General features: G+C 37.3%; 1 protein-coding gene across 3 annotated transcripts in view; it reads right to left on the minus strand.

Moving 5' to 3' along the window:
* Positions 1–24,823, minus strand: part of FTO (FTO alpha-ketoglutarate dependent dioxygenase) — a 376,462-nt gene that overhangs the window by 270,566 nt on the left and 81,073 nt on the right. For all 3 annotated transcript variants that reach the window (XM_057534716.1, XM_007167597.2, XM_007167598.2), the window contains exon 2: positions 5,635–5,712. In XM_057534716.1, the coding sequence (XP_057390699.1) occupies positions 5,635–5,712 (78 nt within the window). The remainder of the gene's footprint in view (positions 1–5,634; positions 5,713–24,823) is intronic.

The following is a 24,823-nucleotide window of genomic DNA, read 5'->3' on the forward strand; positions in this document are numbered from 1 at the left end:
ACAGTCAATGGCCTTGTAGGGTATGCAGAGGAGTTTGAACTTGACCTCAGAGGCAAGAGAGACCCAACAAAACTTACAAAGCAAGGAGTGACAAGTCTGCCATATTTATCGGAACACAATTCTGATGGCATTGGGGCGGGCACAAGGAACACCAACTAGGAGACTCTTAAAACTGTGCTTGTGGAAGATGACAGATGAGGACCTGACTTCACACAGTGTCGGTGGGACTGGAAAAGAAGAAACCACTTAGGGCTTAGGGAAGCCATGGAGAGAAGCTGAGGACAGCCAGTGTCCGATCTGAACAACTGGACAACAGGGATGTCAGTAGAGAAGGGAATGAATGGAAGGCAGGATCCCTGTAAAACGTAAGTCATATCCTGTCGCACTTGTGCTCCAAACCCTGTCACGTCTTCTCCTCTCACTCAGTCACAGCCAGTGTCCTCACTGTAGACGGCAAGCTCCTGTAGAGTTGGGCCACTGCTCTCCGATCTCATCTCCTTCTACTCTCCCCAGCTCTCTCACTTCCCTCCAGATGTGTCAGCCTCAGCTGCTTTCCCTCAAACATATCTTAGAGGCTTTGCTGTTCCCTCTGTCCAGAACATTCTTCCCGCAAGTATCTACATGGCTTGCTCCCACACCTCCATAAGGTCTTCATTCAAATGTCACTGTAGGAAGACCTTCTGTGACCGCCCCAGTTGCAATCCCCCACCTATAGTCTCTACCCCCCTTACCTCCTTTACTTATCTCCATACCAGTCTTCCCTTCCGATATTTATCTTTCAGTTATTTCTTTAATCTCTCCTCCCTACCTCCCACCCCCCAACCCTACCAGACTCCACAAGAAATAAGCTCAAAGAAGGCAAGAATCTTTTGTCGGTTTTCACAACTTCATCTCTAATGTCTAGAACATTACCTGGCACAGAGTGGGAGAGCTAAATACATTTGCTGAATTAAGTAAGTAATGAATGCATATGGATCACGTTGAGTTAGATGTCTCTGCAAGACTTTTGGGTAGAGCCACCCAGCAGGCAGCTGGAATTGGAGCCCCACAGGTCACAAGAGCAAAAAGGGATGGACACAGAGGTTTGGGATCATCGGGATAAAATCAAAGCAATTCCAGAAGCACCAAGAGATACAGTAGGACAGCGCTTAGGAGTCAGACCCGGGACCCAGACAGCCTCGATCCTGGCCTTTGACGCTTCGTGCTTATAAATCTTGAACAAAGTTTTAAACCTCTCGGTGCCTCTGGGTCTCATCTCTAAAACGGAGTTTTAAAAACAACCTGCCTCAGAGGGCTGTGATAAGATTTGAATGAGCAAATACATATAAAGCAGTGAGGACAAGCTGGCAGATGGAAAGCACAAAACGGGGAATGCTGAGGACAGGGGCACTGTCTCAGGATAAGAGGGGTAGCACTCCTGTATCTGGAATCCAGAGGTTGTTTTCTATGTAATTCATTTCCTTGTGCTCTACAGTAAACCAACAGAGGTCCTCTCTGCTCTTCTGCTTTGAGTTTGTTGCTGCTGTTGTTTTCTCTCATTGGTTTCTCTACGACCTTATCAGAAGAAACCAAAAAACTTCTGTGAAGGCACTGTGAATTTGAGCACGGTATACTGGGAAGCATGCGGTACAGCAGAAAGAGCCTGGGTCTTCAGAGTCAAAAAATATGGGCTTGAACTCAAGCTCTGCCAGATTTGTAAAATAGGAATGACAGTATCTACCTTAAACACCCTGAGCCTGAAGAAGAGTAGCTGCTGAATATATATTTGTGGAATGAATGAATGAGGCTGCTGTGAGGATGAAATGTGACAGCCTTCATCCAACACAGCACAGTCCCTGGCACCTCGTAAGGCTCAATAAACAGACCCAATATGGACCCTGCAAAAAGTCTTGTTTTTATGACTGGCAGCTGGGTTGGCATTCCTGCGGCTAGGACCTGTTTAAGGGACCCAATGTCAGGTCTAAACTTTTAATTTATTCATGTCATTAAAAAGTATTTTTACTTCATCTTTTAAGAGAACAGATTTACTTTACAAAGGTTTGGTTGAAGCACTCCCTTATTATAAGGTGCACTTAAAGTGATTAGATATTGGTATCAGGTTTGTTGTGGGTCTTATTAGCAAGATAAAAGTGAAGCCTTGAAAATGAACTCAAAATGTATTAGAGACCTAAATGTAAGACTGGACACTATAAAACTCTTAGAGGAAAACATAGGAAGAACACTCTTTGGCATAAAGCACAGCAAGATCTTTTTTGATCCACCTCCTAGAGTAATGGAAATAAAAACAAATGGGACCTAATGAAACTTAAAAGCTTTTGCAAAGCAAAGGAAACTACAAACGACGAAAAAACAACCCTCAGAGTGGGAGAAAATATTGGCAAACGAATCAATGGACAAAGGATTAATCTCCAAAATGTATAAACAGCTCAATATTAAAAAAACAAACAACCCAATCCAAAAATGGGCAGAAGACCTAAATAGACATTTCTCCAAAGGAGACATACAGATGGCCAAGACACACATGAAAAGCTGCTCAACATCACTAATTATTAAAGAAATGCAAATCAAAACTACAATGAGGTATCACCTCACACCAGTTAGAATGGGCATCATCAGAAAATCTACAAACAGCAAATGCTGGAGAGGGTGTGGAGAAAAGGGAACCCTCTTGCACTGTTGGTGGGAATGTAAATTCATACAGCCACTATGGAGAACAGTATGGAGGTTCCTTAAAAAACTAAAAATAGAATTACCATATGACCCAGCAATCCCACTACTGGGCATATCCTGAGAAAACCATAATTCAAAAAGACACATGCACCCCAATGTTCATTGCAGCACTATTTACAATAGCCAGGTCATGGAAGCAACCTAAATGCCCATCGACAGATGAATGGATAAAGAAGATGTGGTACATATATACAATGGAATATTACTCAGCCATAAAAAGGAATGGAATTGGGTCATTTGTAGAGATGTGGATGGACCTAGAGACTGTCATACAGAGTGAAATAAGTCAGAAAGAGAAAAACAAATACCGTATATTAACGCATATATGTGGAACCTAGAAAAATGGTACAAATGAACTGGTTTGCAGGGCAGAAATAGAGACACAGGTGTAGAGAACAAACGTATGGACACCAAGGGGGGAGTGGCGGGGCGGGGCGGTGGTGGTGGTGGGATGAATTGGGAGATTGGGGTTGACATATACACATTAATATGTATAAAATGGATAACTAATTAAGAACCTGCTGTATAAAAAAATAAATAAAATAAGATTCAAAAATTTTTTTAAAAGTGAAGCCTTGATAGTTGTTCTGTTTGCCTTGGAGTCTCCTTTTGTGGCTCAGCGTATGGCTGGCTCACAGCACCTGGGCTCCTTGGTGTTTAATTCTTCATGCACTACTTTCACCATACAAAAGCTAAAAAGGCTCAGAAGTTGCTTTATAATAATGTGCATTATCATGTACCAGAAAGCTCCTATCTATGAAAATATTAGCAAGGACTTAAGAACTGATTACATTTGGGGGGTTTACCTGTTTTAAGGATACTTTTTAAAATTATTTTTTTCCTGATTACAAAAGAATACATGTTCATTTAGATAATTTGGAAAACTAGAAAAGCTCAAAAGAGAAAAGTCTACCAGTCTGGGATATAACATTTCTGTATCAGTCCCGCAGATTGTTCTAGAGGCCACCTCCCTGGGGAGGAGTATTTGTGTGTAAAACAAAATTAAAATCACACCAGATATTATTATATGTCTTGCTTTTTAAATGAGCTAATGCATACATTAATTCATTCATCCATTCAAGCAAACTAATTAAATACCTACTAGGTGCCAGGCCCTATATACAGTACAGAGAATGAGGGAAAGGAGCATATAAAGAAATCATTACAATTACCTGAGATAATTAAGGTACACATGAAGTACTACAAGTGCACACAAGAGGGAGCAGAGACAACCTCTGGGCTATAGACGTGTCAGGGAAGCATCCTACAGGAGATGACACGTGAGCTGTTACTAATAACAGGTAACACAGAAGTTCACGAAGGAAGGAAGATGGAAAGGATGTAGCAGGAAGACCCAAAATATAATACTGCACAGCTAGTCTGAGCTACTGCCAAAACCCAGTGTGGGTAAAAAGGTAAAAAAATGGGGAAGACGAGGCTGGAAATGCAGGAGCCGGGCAACAGACAGCCATTGTGGGATTTGAAGCAGAAGGTTGACATGCTTGGATTTATGTTTTGGTTTAAAAAAAAAAAAAAAAGTCTACTACAGCTTTAAGGATTAAGAAAGAGGGGCAAAGAAAACTAGAGCAATCCATAAAAGGGCTGACCAGGTGAAAGGTAGTGAAGTTCTAATGACAGTGGAGATGACAGATGATGTCCTGGAACTGAGAATGCACGGGAGACCTGGGATTCTAGATGGGTAAACTCATTCTTTCCTCTCTTCTTTCCATGGTTACTGAGAATCAGCTACATGCACGACAAGCATATGCTAGGTGCTGGAGAAACCAAGCTGATGTGGCCCAATTCGTATACCCCAAGAGCTAACATTCTAGTAGGAAAGAAGAGATGAAAAGGTACTATTTTTACTGCTCAGCATGCCTTTCTTTCCTTCTTTGGAACGGGGCTCCAATTTTACTTTGGGAAAACCATCCACCTCTGACTCACACTCCATGCAATGTGAGTGGGAATGGTCATACTCCAACCCTACGCCAAGAGTGGGTGCAGAAACTAGGCCAGGCAAACAGGAGCATCTCGCTCCCCTGAACACAATGACCGATTCAGGGATAGGAGCATGCCTCTAACCAGGCCAACGAGACCATTACTGGGGGAATCAGACAGACCAGGAAAAAAGAAATTACCATCTTCTTCTAAGATCCTATGTGCTTAAGACCACATACCCCCTGGGCTGTCAGAGTCCTCCTGTACTATCAGGGGAGAGCTGATCTAGCATGAAGCCACAGAGAAAAAAGCCAAGCCAAGAAACAGAAAAACAGTGATCAGATGACATCTTTAGAGAAACTGGATTCGGCCATGTACTCCTTGACATCTAAGTTAAGTAAGCCAATAAATTCCCTTTTTTGTCACAATGAATTTGTTTGTGATTTTGTCACTTGTAATTGAAAGAGTGCTGACTAATTCAGGGGGAGAGACACAGAATCGCACAACTGCAATACAATGTGATAGGTACAATCAAGTTATTTATAAGGTACAAGGAGCACAGCGGAGAGTGCAATCAATTCTATTAGTAGGTAAGGTAAGTAAAGAAACTTTCACAAAGGAGGCGATGTTTAAGTGAAGTCTTGAAAAATTAGTCATCTGGCAACAGGATAAGGGGCAAAAGAATATTCTATGCAGAAGGAACAGAAGGAGAGGAGGCAAGGAGTGAGGAAGAACTCAGAATGCTTGGGGAAGAAAAGATAGTCGACTATGCTAAAGCACTAAGTTCAGAGCAGAAAGCAGATTGTGCAGGAATTTATATATTCTGGGGGTGAGGAGACACCGGATGACCAACTCAGACCATTTCACCTCTCATTTAACCTCTCTAGACCACAGTGGACTTCATAGGTAAAATAAGGTAGAGCAGGAAAAAACCAGTGCAAATTGACAAATATTAAAAGACCTTACCTGCTGATAGAATTCATCATCTTTGGGGGTCAGATAAGGAAGCCAAGTGTCTTCAAGCTCTTCAAGAAGCCTCAGTTTCTGTTTAAAAATAATAATGATTACAGGTGACTGAATATAAACTGACCCAAAACATAAGACAATCCCTTATTTTTTCCCATAAGAGACTACCCTCCAAAATTTAGCCAACTTGAATGTAGAAACTTTTCCAGAGAGAAATTAGTCAAAAGTCAATTATAAAATGTATTAATTTAATTGCATGCATTTAAATTATACATCATATAAAACATTAACTTAGACATAATCATTTTATTCACTCTCACATTTCGGGAAGCAATTTGCTTCACTCTTGACGTGTATCTTTAACATCAGGGTCTTTTACTTCATCACTAGAGTCACCTTTTGAGTTATCCAATCAAACTCAAATTGAGTTATACAATCAGTTTTCCAGAACAAATCTTCCTGTCTGTATAATCTGCTTGAGACACAGCAGTTTTCGAATCCTTACTATCACTGAAACTCTCCAACCAAGCCACAAGTATCCATTTACATAACGTCAGGGTATTTGGAGAATTTATTCATCCTGTATACATTTATTTGAGATCATATCCACTTACACATTACTTTTTAAAAGTGATCTTTCACCCCTAGAATAATTACTAAATGTATCTTGAATATCTTTGCTTCTTTTCTTTTCCAATTTGATAAAGAAATCTTTTCAAGCACCCACAACTAGTGTTGTCTAAGGCCATTTCAAGCTACTATGTCTTCCAAATACTACCCGTGCTGTTCAAACAAGGTAACTAAGAGAGGACCCCGCATTATAAAGTACTTTATAAGGAACCAAATACATACAAGATGACACCCTCCTTATGAGGGATTTTTTCAAAGAATATCTAACCTTATATTCAAGCATATGTGATATGTGTGTGTGTGTACGTGGCATATAAATAGCATATATATATGTGTACACAGACACACATACACATAGAAATCATCTATATACTATAGAAATTTTCTGAAAGAAAAAAAACAGAAAAGGCAGAAACAAATAAAACTGCAATGCGTTATTCAGGCTGTTGACAGCCACTAAGGCACTTTTATAAGAATTAGAAAATGGTGTGCCTTACCCTGGGTTGATGCCCCCCTACTCCCTACAGCATGACTTGGAGAACACAAACTGGATTTTAGCCCCAACCTGTCCCAATGGGCACCGTCTTTATGCAGTGAACAACCTGCTCAACCAGACATGGCGGCCCTGAGAATCATCCTCTCGCATCTCTGGGCAGCCTTCTCACACTAACCCATCACAGAGTAGTCCAGAGCAAATACCCCTTCAGGCAGAACTCAAGTCCTTTCTGGATCTTTTGTATAATTATCCAAAGTGAATAAAGAAAAAAGGGAATGGAAAAATAGCAACCCTCAAAATGGATTAGAGACCTAAATATAAGACTGGACACTATAAAACTCTTAGAGGAAAACATAGGAAGAACACTCTTTGACATAAATCACAGCAAGATCTTTTTTGATCCACCTCCTAGAGTAATGGAAATAAAAACAAAAATAAACAAGTGGGACCTAATGAAACTACAAAGCTTTTGCACAGCAGAGGAAACCATAAACAAGACAAAAAGACAACCCTCAGAATGGGAGAAAATATTTGCAAATGAATCAACAGACAAAGGATTAATCTCCAAAATATATAAACAGCTCATTCAGCTCAATATCAAAGAAACAAACACCCCAATCCAAAAATGGGCAGAAGACCTAAATAGACATTTCTCCAAAGAAGACATACAGACGGCCACGAAGCACATGAAAAGATGCTCAACATCACTAATTATTAGAGAAATGCAAATCAAAACTACAATGAGGTATCACCTCACTCCTGTTAGAATGGGCATCATCAGAAAATCTACAAACAACAAATGCTGGAGAGGGTGTGGAGAAAAGGGAACCCTCTTGCACTGTTGGTGGGAATGTAAATTGATACAGCCACTATGGAGAACAATATGGAGGTTCCTTAAAAAACTAAAAATAGAATTACCATATGACCCAGCAATCCCACTACTGGGCATATACCCAGAGAAAACCGTAATTCCAAAGGACACATGCACCCGAATGTTCATTGCAGCACTATTTACAATAGCCAGGTCATGGAAGCAACCTAAATGCCCATCAACAGACGAATGGATAAAGAAGTTGTGGTACATATATACAATGGAATATTACTCAGCCATAAAAAGGAACGAAATTGAGTCATTTGTTGAGACGTGGATGGATCTAGAGACTGTCATACAGAGTGAAGTAAGTCAGAAAGAGAAAAACAAATATCGTATATTAATGCATGTATGTGGAACCTAGAAAAATGGTACAGATGAGCCAGTTTGCAGGGCAGAAGTTGAGACACAGATGTAGAGAATGGACATATGGACACCAAGGGGGGAAAACTGCGGTGAGGTGGGGATGGTGGTGTGCTGAATTGGGCGATTGGGATTGACATGTATACACTGATGTGTATAAAACTGATGCCTAATAAGAACCTGCAGTATAAAAAAACAAACAAAACAACTAATACTAAACTTTCATTGGGTTATTTGTATGGAAATATGTTAATATAAATGTTTCAGACATTACATGAAATTTCTAAAAATGTTATATTTGTATTTGTATGGAAATATGTATGGAAATATGTTAATATAAATGTTTCAGACATTACATGAAATTTCTAAAAATCTTATATTTGTATTTGTATGGAAATATGTATGGAAATATGTTAATATAAATGTTTCAGACATTACAGGAAACTTCTAAAAATCTTATATGTTCTGGTATAAGGTTATAAGTAATAATCCTAGTTATTACTTTAAAATGTATATCTCAGAAATAACTAATTTTCTTGTCAACTGCATTATTATGAACTTTCATCAAATCTTTAACCATGGTCATTTTTAAGTCTTCTGTCATTTACAGACAGTTCTGGGTGTACTCTGATGATTTTGCAAGTATGTTCCTATAAAAGGGTTTCATCTTCAAGAAATTCATGGAAAAGACTCTGACAAGTACAGGTTTCTGGTAACTGACTGTACTGCTGAACTGAATGAATAAGCATTTTCAGAACTCTAATGAAAAACTGATGAACTCATAAAAGTGCTAACAAAAGATCAAGATGAAAAAAAAAAATTAATTACATGGGACTGAGTGAACTGATGAGGATGAGTATAATTTTTGTGACTTTCTGTCTGAATTAAAAAAAAAAAATCCCACAAGGACTCAGAGGCAAAGAATATACAAATCAATTTTCACTGCAAAGTAAAGGAGCTGTTACAGTGGAGGATTACTGGACTGAATGTCAATATTATGACATAGTATGAGTGTGTTTCATGTTTGGTAATTGCAATCATTGTTGCTTTTGTTGTGGTCATCCATGTACAATGCTTGGTGTCAGTCTATTTATCTCTTGTAAAAATAAAATACAGTGTGTGTGTGTGGGGGAAAAAAAAAAAAAAAAAAGCAACCAGTTGACCTAAGAGAGGCAAAAGAGTAAACTTTACTCTTATGCAAAATTCTAGTCTGTTTATATAATTAAAGCTTTCTGCTTTGTCTAAAAGGTACTTTCTCATCTGTAATGATAAGACTGGCTTACCAGTTAAACTATGAAGAGTTTTCCTTTACAAAGGACCTATAATACTAACACAAATCATTGGTTTATATAAATCATTGGTTAAGAGGTTTATCTGTTTTCCTCATTAGCCATTATTTGGGACACAGAAAGAACTAATGATGTTTTCATGCCTATACTTGCACATTTATGCACTCCATCACGAACTTAAACAAAACCTATACCTCAATTTTCACTTCAGGCTCAGGAAAGCCTGCATTTTCCTATGAATCTTTTACCAGTCCTTTCTACAGACAGAACACTTACATGCCCCCAAAAAAGTTTTAATGTTTAAAAAAATGTTAAAGGCTTGAACAATTAAAATGCACATGATATCTCAGACCTTGAGATGGCTCCACCTTACAAATACCACCTTAAAATCTCTTCGGGAGAGTCCATAAGCTAATCTGCATATAAGAGGGAATACAAAGGTACAGATTTCTATTAGGAATTACATATTCCACCTTGACCAGATTAAACAACAAGAGACCTGTCCCAAAGATGAACAAGCACCACTGGAGGCTGAAATTCCACATATAATAAATACTTCAGTAAAATTATTATAAAAACAACCACTTCTCAGCTCAGTTGAGGTCCAGTGCATCAGACAGACAGAAAACATTATAACCTGGAAGGCTGTATCAAGAGGATAACATTCTTTTTTATATATATAGTAGTCTGTATCTGTTAATCTCAAATTCCAAATTTATCCCTCCTCCTCCCTTTCCCCTTTGGTAACCATAAGTTTGTTTTCTATGACCGCGAGTCTATTTCTACTTGTAAATAAGTTCGTTTATATCATTTTTTTAAGATTCCACATCTAATTGACATCATATGATGTTTGTCTTTCTCTGTCTGACTTCACTTAGTATGACAATTACTAGGTCCATCCGTGTTGCTGCAAATGGCATTATTTCATTCTTTTCTTATAGCTAAGTAATAATCCATTGTGTGTGTGTATATATATATATACACATATATATATATATACACATATATATATATATACGCCACATTTTCTTTATCCATTCATCTGTTGATGGACACTTAAGTTGCTTCAATGTCTTGTTATTGTAAATAGTGCTGCTATGAACACTGGGGTGCAGGTATCCAAAAGGATAAAATTCTACAAGAATGTTCCTACCGTAGAGCAAGCAGAATATAAGTGGTCTTTTTCCACTGGGAATTTTAATTTTAATACTGTGAGCATTGTTATATCTCTATGACAGGAGAGAATGGGGTCAGGAAATCATTCAACTTAAGGCCACACAGATGAAATCTGCTCTGTACATCAACATTCACAACCTGTAATTCTACTGATTAACTAATGAGATCAATTATAAATAGCACTATTTATCAACTTAAAAAGAACCTTTGGTCATATTTGCCTTGGTGAAGTCAATCAGGAATGATTATTAGATTAAACTGGTAGTTCATGAACATCACACATTTCTTAAAAATTAAGATTGCTTTATAAAAAGGCATAGCCACTTTGAGCATAACTATAGAGAAACAAGCCCTCTCATACTCAGGAGTGCACAAGGGTATAATTCCGATGCAGGGCAACTGACAACTCCTATCGAAATTCAAATGCACTCCCTTTGATCCCAAAATCCTACTTCTAAGGATTTTAATTTCTTACTTGTACCATGTTCTGAAGAATGTATGTACAAGTTTACTCACTGGACCACTATTTGTAGACCAGAAGCTTGGAAACATATTAAAAACCACTTAGTTGCATACTTAAAAGGCTGAAGTTTATGGTGTGTGAATTATATCCCAACTATAAAAAAATGATTAGAAACAGTGCCAGTGTCCATCCACAGAGGATGGTTAAATAAATGCTGGTACATCCACGCAATGAAATACAAAGCAACAGTAAACAAGAATGAGGAGGCTCCCTTTAGTGAAACAAAGAGCTCTCCAGGGCACATGGGGAAGTGAAAGGCAAGGGAAAGAATATCTGCTTGTACTTGCATAAAGAAACATAAAGGACATGTGACAAACTACTCAAGTGGTTCTCTCTCAGGGGCAGAGGTGGGAAACAACTAGAAAGGGCCAGGGATGGAGTAAGACTATACAAAGTATTTCTTTTTGTATTGTTTTGATTTTTGAACTCTGTAAACATATCGCCTATTCAACATATTACCAATTATCAACTCAAGTATATTACCTATTAATTCTTCACGGGGAATTCAATACAAAGATGAAGATGACATGACATGATTTTGGGCTTTACATTAGAAAGTGCATACTTTTGTGATGCATGATAAAGTATTTCGGGGGTAGACTTGTAGACTAGCACAGTAAAGAGTGAAGAGGGGGAAGAGAAACAGCTCTGACAATTTCTTTGTGTCAAATGTCAAGCAGTCAGTAAACACACACGACATTCAAATGCACTCTGGAGTGGAGGCAGAAGGCGCTCATGTTTGACTGTCAGATCTGGCTAACTGCTGCTCCTCCGCCTGAGACGCAGATAAATCCACACAGCTGGGCCCTACAGCACACTGCTCTGCTCACAGCTTCTTTGCTGTCACCCTGGTGTCAAATACATCAAGCTGTTCACACATGCCACACAGAAAGCCAGAGGGAGTGCAAAGCCTCGGCTCTCCCACCTGCAGGAGGAGCACTGAAGACCCCTCCATGAGGGCTACAACCACCTCCGTAGCTCCTGCAAGGAAAGGGTACAGACACAAGGCCTTAAGTAAAACACATTGCAACTCAAAACCATAAAGGTTGGATGTCAGAAACTTTAACCCTAATAAGCTTCTGACTCACTGTGAAAAGTTAAGTTGTATCTGAGCTTCCATATCTCGTCAAATAGGCATATAGTTTGCGAATCTTACAGTTATTACCTAAAAAGATTAACTGGATCATGACTCATAATGTGAAGGTGTATCTTTCACAGATGAAGTGTATTTTCCATCCCACTTCTGTCTCTTCAGCCTCGTCAGATTATGCTAACAGCCCTTATTCTTTATCCATTTTTCATTTTCCACAGAATTTTTAAACTATGAATCATACTTTGTCAGGTTCAGTAAAAAATTAATTTTGTCTGAGTCTTCAAAATACAATCACAAATAAAGGCTTATGAATGTTCAATATAAAAATAAGCACCTGATCTTCTGAGGGTTTCAAATAATAAGTAGGAAAACTGACCTAGTCCTTGGGCAGAGCATAAGTAAGGAAAATCTCCCCAAGGAAGACACATCAAAACTAATACCAGGGCTTCCCTGGTGGCGCAGTGGTTGAGAGTCTGCCTGCCAATGCAGGGGACACGGGTTCGAGCCCTGGTCTGGGAAGATCCCGCGTGCCGCGGAGCAGCTGGGCCCGTGAGCCACAATTACTGAGCCTGTGCGTCTGGAGCCTGTGCTCCGCAACAAGAGAGGCCGCGATGGTGAGAGGCCCGTGCACCGCGATGAAGAGTGGTCCCCACTTGCCGCAGCTGGGGAAAGCCCTCGCACAGAAACGAAGACTCAACACAGTCATAAATAAATAAATAAATAAATAAATAAATAAATAAAAGAACGTGAATTTTTTAAAAAAAACAAAAAAACAAAAAAACTAATACCAGAAAGATGAGTGAGAAGTAGCTAAGCCAAAAGAAGTATAAATAAATATTTCATATACCCATATTCCATATTTGCTTTTAAAAAGAAAAAAAAGTATCTCAACAAAGAGCATTCGCTTTCTTTTACTCACTGAAAATACGGCACGGTAAAAATAAACAGAATTTGGAGGGAAGAGTAGAATTTGTATCCCGACTCTATCACTTCCTAGATGTGGTACCACACCTGAATCAACCTCTCCAAACCTCACTTTACTCATCTGTAAAACCCTGTTTCACAGGGTGTTGTGAAGATGAAATAAAATTAATCATATATATTAGTGCATTTTATAAACTATAAACTATGCAGATATTAAGCAAATGGCATTCAAATGGAGGAAGGGGTCTATAACAAAGCATGAGCATCTAAGAAGCCTAACTGTTAGTTCTAACACCAGTACTACCAGCGTACATATATGATTTGGGACTGGTGTATCTCCCTGTGACGTATAAATGAAGTAGTACATGTAGAGATCTAAGAACATTGCCAAGCACATTAAAAAACCCTCAATACACTTTGGCAACCACTTGCTACTGTTATTTACCCATGTCTGAAAAGGACAGTTTTATTTATTAGTTGTGAATTATTTATAAGCAATCCTATGTGTAACCCATCAAATTATACTTTATGCCATATACATAAGAAATTCAGACATTAATTTCCCTGGGTAAACTACAGCAGAACTGTATAAAAACTCTCCATAAAACTTTATATATATAAAATGCCTCGATTAACTACACTGGTGATAAAAATTAAAATTATTGTGAAATTTTAGAACAGATGAAGAAATAAAGGCCCATCCAGAGATACAAAGTGACTGGCAAAAAATTACACTACTGGTCACAACTCATAATCTCATTCCCTAAGTATAAAGGTCATTCCCACTACACTCCACCACACAACCCTGAAACAAGAGAAATCTGATCTTTCAAGAAGTGTTCAATCTCTCACTTTAAAAAAACACATGTAAATGTAAACATTTTAAGTAATTTTAATTAAAATCAATTCTATTTTTTAAATTTAAAACCAATGCTTATAACCACTACTTTTGGACTCTCAAGTCCTGGTTGCTTTGGTAGCTCTACAATGTTTTCAAGAATTTTCTTTTTAGCATTTCTTGTTCAGTTCTTACTAATGGGAGCCTATGCTGTAGTAGACCAAAAATCCAGTTAGAGTAAAAAAACACTCATAATCCACAAATCAGGAAGAATTCTCAGGAGGATTTTGCCTCAATAGTGGTATAAAATTAGCCCTGGACTACTGCTCTATTCCTTTCTAAACAGCTTAAAAGTAAGACTGAAAAGATCAAACTAATCAAAAACTACAAGGCATGGAAAGGAGGACAAGACTATAAGGCAAGGTAATATGAGTGATAATGAAGAGAAAAATCAGTCAACTGGAACCGACCCCAAAATGGCACAGATGACAGAATTAGGAGACAAGTACATTAAAAATAGTGATATAACTGTAGTTCATAAGTACAAGAAGTTGGGAAAAGACTGAACATGGTTAATAGAGAAAAAGAAATTAAACTTCCAGACAGGAAAACCACAAGGTCTGAGATGAAATATAAATATATTGGATAGGATTCAAAACAGGTTAGATATCACAAAAGAAAAGAATAGTGAAAACAAGACACAGCAGTGGAAATTATCCAATAGGAAACACAGGCAAAAAATAATTATTAGAGTATCAGTGAGCTGTGGGATGACTTTAAGCAGTTTAATACATATGATTAGAGTCATCAAAGAAGAGGAGAAAGAATGGGAGAAAGAAAAATACTGGCCAAGAATTTTCCATATTTGATGAAAACTATAAATCCACAGATTCAAGTTGTTCAAAGAACTACACACACACCCACACACACACACAAAATGAGGGAATAACACTAAGGCACAATATAATCAAATTACTTAAAATCAGTGAAAAAGAGAAAATCTTTAAAGCAGTCAGAGAAAAAGAAATAGTAAGTACACAGGAACAGATCATACCATGAAATATCTCATGGAAAGCATGTTACCCAAAGATAGTGAAGAAACATTTTCAAATAACTGAGAGAAAAAAAATTTGTCAAACTAAGTTTCTATCCCAAGCCAAAATATCTTCCAAAAACAAAGGCAAAATAAATACTTTTTCAGATATATAAAAGTAGAAATTCAACACCAGCAGTGCTTCATGGTAAGAAATGATAAAGGAAGACCATCAGGTAGGAAGAAAATGATACTAGATAAATCTGAGTCTTCACAGGGGAATAAAAAGCATCACACATAATAACTACATTTGAAATAGAAAAGACTTTATTCCTTACTATATAATCTTTATAAAAGACAACTATTTAAAGCAAAAATAATAGTACATTGCTGGATTTATAATATATGTAGAAGTGAAACATATAACAACAATAACACAACAGTTAAAACAGAGCGGAAGTATATTGTAAGATTCTTAAACTACATGTGAAGTGCAATAGTACTACTTCAAGGAAGAATCTATTAAGATAAAGATGGATACTAGAAACCCTAAAACAACCATAATATAACAACAAAGAGTTATAGGAGACTAGCCAACAAGGGAGATAAAACAGAATCATGAAAAATCAAACTAAAGAGACAGAAATAGAGAATAAAAGAGAACAAAGGGCAAAAGGTAAACTGGTAGAATTAAATCCAACCATATAAACAATCACATTTAATGTAAATAGTCTAAACAATTCAGTTAAAAAGAATAGACTGTCAGATTAAATTCTAAAAATCAATATCCAACTATATCCTGCCTATAAGATATTGACCTCAAGTATAAAGAAACAAATTAAAAGTAAAAGGATGGACACAACAATGTGAATGTACTTAATGCCACAAAACTGTACACTTTAAAAAGTCTTATGCATATTTTATCACAATAAAAAAAGATTTTAAAAAGTAAAAGGATGAAAAAAAATATTTACCACAGTAATACTAACCAAAAGAAAGTTGAAGTAGCTATACTGACACTAGACAAAATAGATTTCAGAGCAAAAAATATTATTAGAGGCAAAAAGAGTCATTTCACAATCATAAAGGAATCAATTCATCAAGAGAACATACCAGTCTTAAATATCTATGCAACTAATAACAGATCTATCAAATACATTAAGCAAAAATTGATAGACTAGCAAACAGAAATATGCTTGACCGTTGAACAACACAGGGGTTAATCCACATATAACCTATAGTCGGCCTTCTGTATCCGTGGTTCCTCTGCTTCCATAGATTTAACCAACCAAGAATCATGTAGTACTATGGTATTTGCTATTGAAAACTATCCACATTATAAGTGGACCCACACAGTTCAAAACCATGTTGTTCAAGGGCCAACAGTAGATGATTCCACAATTACAGTCAATATCCCCCCTCTCTCAATAATTGACAGAACAAGTACTCAGAACACTTAGTAAGAATACAGAAGACCTGAACAACACCATAAACTAACTTGACCTAATTGACATTTATATAACAGTTAACCAAACAGCAAAATACACATTTGTTTCAAATACACATAGAACATTTGCCAAGACAGACCATATCTTGATATCACTATATTTAAAAGGATTCAAATCATTAAAAAAAACATGTTGCCTGGGGGAGAATGATGTCAGGAACATGGCCAAGTAAGACATCATTTGACTGTATGCCCCGCCTCAACAAAAACAATTTGGCATCCAACCACAGACAAAAGTGCCTTCTGTGGGAGCTGTGTGATCCAGCATCACACTCCAGGGACCCAGGAGAAGTCTTGTCAACCTGTGAGTCAGGAAATAGGCATACAGACCTCGATCCCAGCTGTGGACCCTGAAGTGGCCCAGGAATGGGCTCCAGCTCCTCTCAGCCAAGGTCCAGGAGGCCCTGGGGAACACCGACTTAGACAATCACCCACAGAAAAGAAAGCCTTTGTGGAAGTCTAGGAGTTCAGTGGAGAAGTTCCAGCACAGTGTTTGAGCAAAAATATCCAAGAGCGGACACACTGGAGAGAGTAAGAGGAATGGTTTGACTTACCAACGTCACCCCTCCCACAAGGGAGCACAGCTCAGTGCTAAGAGAATCCGTCTTGGCCCGTGATTTCTCCCACAGTAAAAAGTGAAACCGTGTGAGTGGGTAGCCAGCTCCTCCAGCTGTGTGGGATGCTACCAAAGAGGCACATTTCTCTCTCACTAAATCATGAGCTGCATGACCGGGGTGGCGGGGAGGAGGGGGAGCATGAGAGGCTGAGAGAACAGCAGCCAGGAATTGGAATGAATGTATTAAAGGGACATATATCCTATTAACCACATCATGGACTCCATCAAGGGGCCCACTCACAAGACACTAGAGTTGTCCCATCTGCTGATCCCCCAATTGGACCATGGGCACTGCCAGTTCTCCATAAGCCTCACTCACAAACACTCCCATTCTCCCATTCTGTGGCAGGTATGCACACTCCTGATGGTGGGAGAGCAAGCTTTTGCATGCTCTCTAGTGAGCATGCTCAGAAAGCCATTCTGAATCTGTGGACCGGAGAGAGACCACAAAATCTGAGCATTCAGCACTGCCCTTGGAAAAGCAAAAGGGGGGCTGTCAGTACTCAGCCTGGTGCTTTGCAGGACTGAGAGAAGGTATACAAGCTTAAGAATTCTGCCACAAAAGGGAACAAGAAATGTGGGACAGGGGTATCCAAGAAGGGTTGAGAAAGCCTCAGAATCCCTATCATGGCGGACAGTAGGAATTTCTCTCTGGAAGTCAGTCAGTTAAGACTAGAGGAAGTGAGTGCTACTTCAAATGCAAAGACAGCAAATGTAAGACTTCAAGGAATATGAAAAATCAAGGAAACAGGACACCGTCAAAGGATAGCAATAATTTTCCAGTAACTGACTCCAAAGACATGGAGGTCTACGATTTGCCCAATAAAGAATTCAAAACAGTTGATTTACGGAAGCTCAATAAGCTACAAGAACATACAGAAAGACAATTCAAAGAAATTAGGAAAAAAATTCACAAACAAAATGAGAAGTTAAACAAAGAGACAGAAATGATAAGAAACCAAATTATGGAGCTGAAAAATACAGCTGAAAGTATGAAATTATGAATGAAATAAAAAGTGCAACAGAGAGTATCAATAGCAGAATGGATTAAACAGAAGAAAGAATCTGTGAAGAGAAAACAGGACTTTTGAGTTATTGGGTCAGAGAAGAGCAAAGAAAAATAATGAAGAAGAGTGAAGAAGGCCTACATGAACTATAAGATACCATCAAGAGAAGCAGTCTGTGAACCTCTGGAGTCCAAGAAGGGAAAGAGAGGGAGAAGGGGGCAGAAAGCATATTTAAAGAAATAATAGCTGAGAACTTCCCAAATATAGGGAAGGATTTGGCCATCCAAATTCATGACACTCATAGGTCCCCAAACAAATTCAACCCCAACAGATCTAACCCAAAATACATTACAATAAAACTGTCAAAAACAAAAAAACAAAAAACTGTCAAAACTCAAAGACAAAGAGAATCTCAAAAGCAACAAGAGAAGCCTATTACCTACAAGGGAACCCCCATAAGGCTGTTGGATTTTCAACAGAAACTTTACAGACCAGGAGACAGTGGGATGATATATTCAAGGCGCTGAAAGAAAAAACTACTAACCAAGAATTTATTTGGCAAAGTTGTCCTTCAAAAATGAAGAAGAAATAAAGACTTTCCCAGACAAACAAATGCTGAGGGAATTCATCTTTACTAGATCTGCCTTACAAGAAATGCTGAAAGGAACTCTGTAAGCTGAAATGAAAGGACACTAAATTAATAACACAAAAATACACAACACACTGATAACATACATAGTAAAAATCAAAACTCTGATAATGTAACATGGTGATGTGCTAACCACTTATCTCTAATATAAAGACTGAAATAGTTTAGTAAAAATATTTTTTAAACTATACCTACAATAATTTACTAATGAATACACAATACAAAGAGAGGCAAAATTTGACATCAGAAAAATAAAAGGGGAGGAATAAAAGGGTAGTTTTTATATGCAACTTATCAGCATAAGATAGATTGTTACATCTATAAGATGTTTTATGTAAACCTCATGTTAACCATAAAGCCAAACCCTACAGTTGATACACAAACATGAAGAGAAAGGAATCAAAGCATACCACTAGAGAAAATCATCAATTCACAAAGGAAGACAGCAAGAGAGGAAGAAAAGAACAAGGGCACTACAAAACAGCCAGAAAACAATTTAAAAGATGGCATTGGTAAGTCCAGTCCTATTAATAATCATTCTAAATGTAAATGGAGGGACTTCCCTGGTGGCGCAGTAGTTAAGAATCCACCTGCCAATGCAGGAGACACTGGTTCAAGCCCTGGTCCAGGAAGATCCCACATGCTGCGGAGCAACTAAGCCCATGTGCCACAACTACTGAGCCTGCACTCTAGAGCCTTCGAGCCACAGCTACTGAAGCCCGCACACCTAGAGCCTGCACTCCACAACAAGAGAAGCCACCGCAATGAGAAGCCCACGCACCGCAACAAAGAGTAGCCCCTGCTCACCGCAACTAGAGAAAGCCCGCGCACAGCAACGAAGACCCAACGCAGCAATAAATAAATAAATAAATAAATAAATAAATAAATAAATAAATTTATTTTTTAAAATAAATAAATAAATGTAAGTGGATCAAATTCTCCAAACAAAAGACACAGAGTAGCCAAATGGATTTTAAAAAATACAATACACAACTCTATGCTGCCTACAAAAGACACACAAGATTTAAGAACACAAAAAGAGAGCTATACTTAGGGTATAGGGTAGCTATACTTAGATGAAATAGACTTTAACTCAAAAGCAGCAACAAGAGATAAATTTACCCATGATAGATGGGTAAATTCATCAAGAGGATATAACAATCATAAATATATATATACCCAACATTGGAACACCTAAATATATTAAACAAATACAGTCGTCCCTCGGTATCCATGGGAGATTGGTTCTAGGACTCATCTCAGAAACCAAAATCCGAGTATGCCCAGTCCCATAGTTGGCTCTCTGTACTCATGGGTTCCACATCCAGAGATTCAACCAACCACAGATTACAAACTTAGTACACAATCCATGCTTGCTTGAATCTGTGAATGCAGAACCCGTGGATATGGAGGGCTGATTGTATATTTATTGAAAAAAATCTGCATAAAAGTAGACCTGTGCAGTTCAAATCCATGTGGTTCAAGGTCAACTGTACTAACAGATCTGAAGAGAAAAACAGACAACAATTCAATAATAGTGGGGACTTCAGTACTGCACTTTCAACAATCAGTTATCCAACTGAAAATCAGTAAGAAAACATTGGACATGAACTATACTTTAAGTATACTTTAATACTTAACATACATATACAGAGCATTCCTTCCAGAATACACATTGTTCTCAAGCACACAAAGAACATTCTCCAGGACAGATGTATGGTAGGCCATAAAACAAGTCTTAGCTAATTTAAGAAGACTGAAATCATACCAAGTATCTTTTCCAACTACAATGGTATGAAACTGGAAAGCAGTAACAGAAGGAAAGTTGGAAAATACACCAATACGTGCAAATTAAAAAACAGACTCCCGAACAACCAATAGATCAAAGAAGCTATATAAAGAGAATTTTAAAACTATCTTGAAACAAACAAATATGGAAACTCAACATACCAAAACTTATGAGATGCAGGAGAAGCACTTCTGAGAAGGAAGTTTATAGTGATAAATGCATACATTAAGAAAACAAAAAGCTCTCCAATAAACAACTTAACTTTACCCCTAAAGGAACTAGAAAAAGAACAAACTAAGCTCAAGTTAGCAGAAAGAAGGAAATAACCAAGATCAGAGCAGAAATAAATGAGAGACCAGAAAAGAAAAAAAATAGAAACAAAAAGAATCACTAAAACCAAGAGGTTTTTTTAAAAGATATGCTAAATTGACAAACTTTTAGCTTACTAAGAAAAAAAGAGAGAAGATGTAAATAAAATTATAAATGAAAAAAGAGAAATTACAAATAATAACAGAAATACAAAGGATCGTAGAACTACTAAAATTAATTATATGCCAACAAACTGAATAACACAGAAGTGGATAAATTCCTAGAAACATTCATCTACCAAGATTGAATCATGAAGAAATAGAAAATCTGAAGAGACCAATAACAAGTAAGGAGACTGAATGAGTAAACAAAAACCTCCCAACAAAGATGATTTCACTGGTGAATCAAACATTTAAAGAAGAATTAATGCTCTTCTCAAACTCTTGCAAAAATTAAAGAAAAAGGAATACTCCCAAACTCATTATTAGCAAACCAGATTCAACAGCACATTAAAAAGATCATACACTATGACCTAATAGGATTTACCCCTCGATGCAAGGATGGTTCAGCATATGCAAATCAATAAATGTAATATACCACATTAATAGAATAAAAGATAAAAATTATATGATGATTTCAATAGATGCTGAAAAAGCATTTGACAAAATACAACATCCCTGCATTATAAAAACTCTTCAAAAAATTGGGTATAGAAGGAATGTACCTCAACAGAATAAAAGCCATATAGGGGCTTCCGTGGTGGCACAGTGGTTAAGAATCTGCCTGCCAATGCAGGGGACATGGGTTCGAGCCCTGGTCTGGGAGGATCTCACATGCCGCGGAGCAACTGGGCCCATGAGCCACAGCTACTGAGCCTGCGCGTCTGGAGCCTGTGCTCCACAACGAGCGAGCCCACGACGGTGAGAGGCCCACGCACCGCGATGAGGAGTGGCCCCCGCTCGCCACAACTAGAGAAAGCCTGCACACAGAAACAAAGACCCAACACAGCCATAAATAAATAAATAAATTTATTTAAAAAAAAAAAAAGCCATATAGGACAACCCCACAGCTACATCATACTAAAGGTTCAGAGCTTTTCTTCTAAGATCATGACAAGGGTACCCACTCTCACCACTCCTATTCACAGCATGATACTGGAAGCCATAGCCAAAGCAATTAGGCAAGAGAAAGAAATAATAGACATCCAAATCGAAAAGGAAGAAGTAAAGCTGTCTCTGCAGATGATATGATCTTATGTACAGAAGATCCTAAACACTCCACCAGAAACCGTTAGAACCAATAAACAAATTCTGTAGGGTTGCAGGGTAAAAAATCAACACACAGAAATCTATAGTGCTTCTTTACACTAACAATGAAATATCTGGAAAATACTTAGGAATAAATGTAACAAAGAGAATCCAAAAATAGTCCATCCTATTTATGGTCAATTGATTTTTGACAAAGATTCAAAGTTAATTCAACGGAAAAAGAAAATCTTTTCAACAAATAGTACTTGAAGAATTAGATATCCATATTTAAAAAACAAAAGAACTTTAATCCACAACTTGTACTATATATAAAAATTAACTCTAAATGAATAAATATATCAATATAAAACCCAACCAAAAATATAAATATAAAACCTAAACTATAACACTAGTAGAAAAACATATAACAAATTCTTTGAGTCTTTAGGGTAATCAAAGGCAAAGTTTTCTTGTATTCTGGATGATATGAAACGAAACGCACAATCCACAAAAGAAAAATAAACTAAACTTCATCAAATTCACCAACTTCTACTTTCAAAACTCTCAAAGCTAGAACTCTAATACACTGCTCTCATGAAAATAAAATGTTCCAACCACTCTGGAAGACAATCTGCCAATTTCTTAAAAAGTTAAGGCATATACCTGCAACATGACAGCACATGTCCATACAAAAACGTGTACATAAATGTTCATAGCAGCTTTACTTGTAACTGCCAACCCACTGGGATTAACCCAAATGTCCATTAACAAGTGAAGAGATAAAGAAATTGTAGTATATTGAAAAACAAAAAGAAATTGTGGTATATCAATACAAAAATTCATTACTCAGTGATAAAAAGGAATAAACTATTGATACATGCAACAACATGGATAAATCTCAAAACCCTACGCTGGGTGAAGGAAGCCATGCCAAATCAAAGAGTACATACTTCATGATTCCATTCATGCAAAATTCTAGAAAATGCAAATTAATCAATAGTGACAGAAAGCAGATTAGTGGTTGCCTGGGGCCAGGGTTGAAAGGAAGAGGGAAGGATTACCAAGAGGCACAAAGAAACTATAGGGTGTCATGAATATGTGCAGCATTTTGATTCTGGTGGTGGTTTAAAAAGTATATACACGTGTGAACACTTATCAAGAAAACGTTTTTAAAAACGAGAAGGGGGAAAGTGAGGATAATATGGCATATGCAAAATTGGACCTGTTGTCATCTGGGGCATAAACTTTGGATTATCATTCAGTTTCTTTCATTGCTTTACTCAGACTTTCTACTACTTGAGGCAATTTAAGTAATGTATATTTTTCTAGATATCTATTTCACCTAAGTTAGTTCTCAAATGTATCATATTTTCATATTATTCTTAGTGATACTAGTAATGTGTCTTCTTTTGAGTCTCTGATATCAGATCACATGGTTTACTTCCTCCTTTCTCACATTCTCATTAATAATTGTTACCTACAGTTCTGATTTTGTATTTACTTTAAAACAGAAAAGTAGTATTTTAAACCAATAATTAAGTGAATTTTCCAATATGTTTTATCAATTTCTATGCTCACCCTTTTTTCTTGTATTAAAAACCTTCCCTCTGGGTTCACTTTTCTTCTTGCTAAATTGCAACCTATAACAGTTTTCCTAGTGAGAGTCAGAGGGTAACTCTCCCAGTCTTTTTTTTTTTTTTTTCCCAGTCTTTTTTATGGCCGAAAATATCTGTACTTTTTCCTCATATTACTTGGATTTTAAAAATTGAAATTAACTATAATCTTCCCTTAGCACTTGGAACACTTTATTCCCCTGTCTTCTAGCATCTACTGTTACTAATAAGAACCTTCCTTTTGTATATAAACTGCATTTTTGGAGTGTGAATCTCTTAGGGATTTTTTTTTTCTTTATATCCCTCACATTCCAGTTTCAACATGATGGTATTGCTCAGAGTATCAGACTCATGTCTTTCTTTAAATAAGAAAAATTCTCAACTCTTGGTTCTTCAGATTTTGTTTCTCCATCATAATCTTCATTCTACTTTTCTGGAACTACTATTAGACATTTGGTGGAATCTCTCAATCTATCCTCCAAGTCTCCCAACTGCTCTCTCTTTTTTTTCAATCTTTTCTCTCTTTATGCTACATTGTGGGTGAATTCTTCAGTAGTCTCCCCCAATTCATCAATTCTCTTTCTAGTTGTATCAGGGCTAAAGTTCATCCCATCTACTGAGTTTGTTATTTCTATGACTATACTTTTCATTTCCAAAGTTTGTACCTGGCTCTTTTTCATGTAAAGCTGTTCCTGTTCCATTTCTGCATTTGGGGGCATTTTTAAATCTCGTTTTTATCAATGTGATGTCTTTTCTTATCCCTTCGAATTCCTTGAACATGATTATTTCAGTCTTTGACTTTTCTATAAAATTAATCTCATCTGGAATGAATTTTTATTCACATTGTTGATTCTCTTTGCACTTGTTTTCCTTAATTATTTCAGTATTTTGTTTTGAAGGCTAATTCTGAGTGGACAGTTTTTTTGTCTTTGCTTCCCCGCCACCTCCACATGTGCTCCCCTTTCCCTCCACAGTGGTTCAGCAGTTTCCTCCGCTAGGACCCTATATGACCAGTCCAGGACCAAGCCTCACAAATGGTGCCCTGGAGCACTACATTCTCTCCCCCCATCACTCCACAATCAATCAGTCTGATTCAATTTCTACTCTTGAAGGTTTACCTATCTTCTGTCCCTCAAAATCCCTAGCTCCATATAAGCTATGTTCCTGACACTGTGGTCTTTTTTCAGTCTCCTTTTTTTTTTTTTAAATAAATTTA

Source organism: Balaenoptera acutorostrata, chromosome 19 (genome assembly GCF_949987535.1).
Source record: "Balaenoptera acutorostrata chromosome 19, mBalAcu1.1, whole genome shotgun sequence".
Classification (NCBI taxonomy): Eukaryota; Metazoa; Chordata; class Mammalia; order Artiodactyla; family Balaenopteridae; genus Balaenoptera; species Balaenoptera acutorostrata.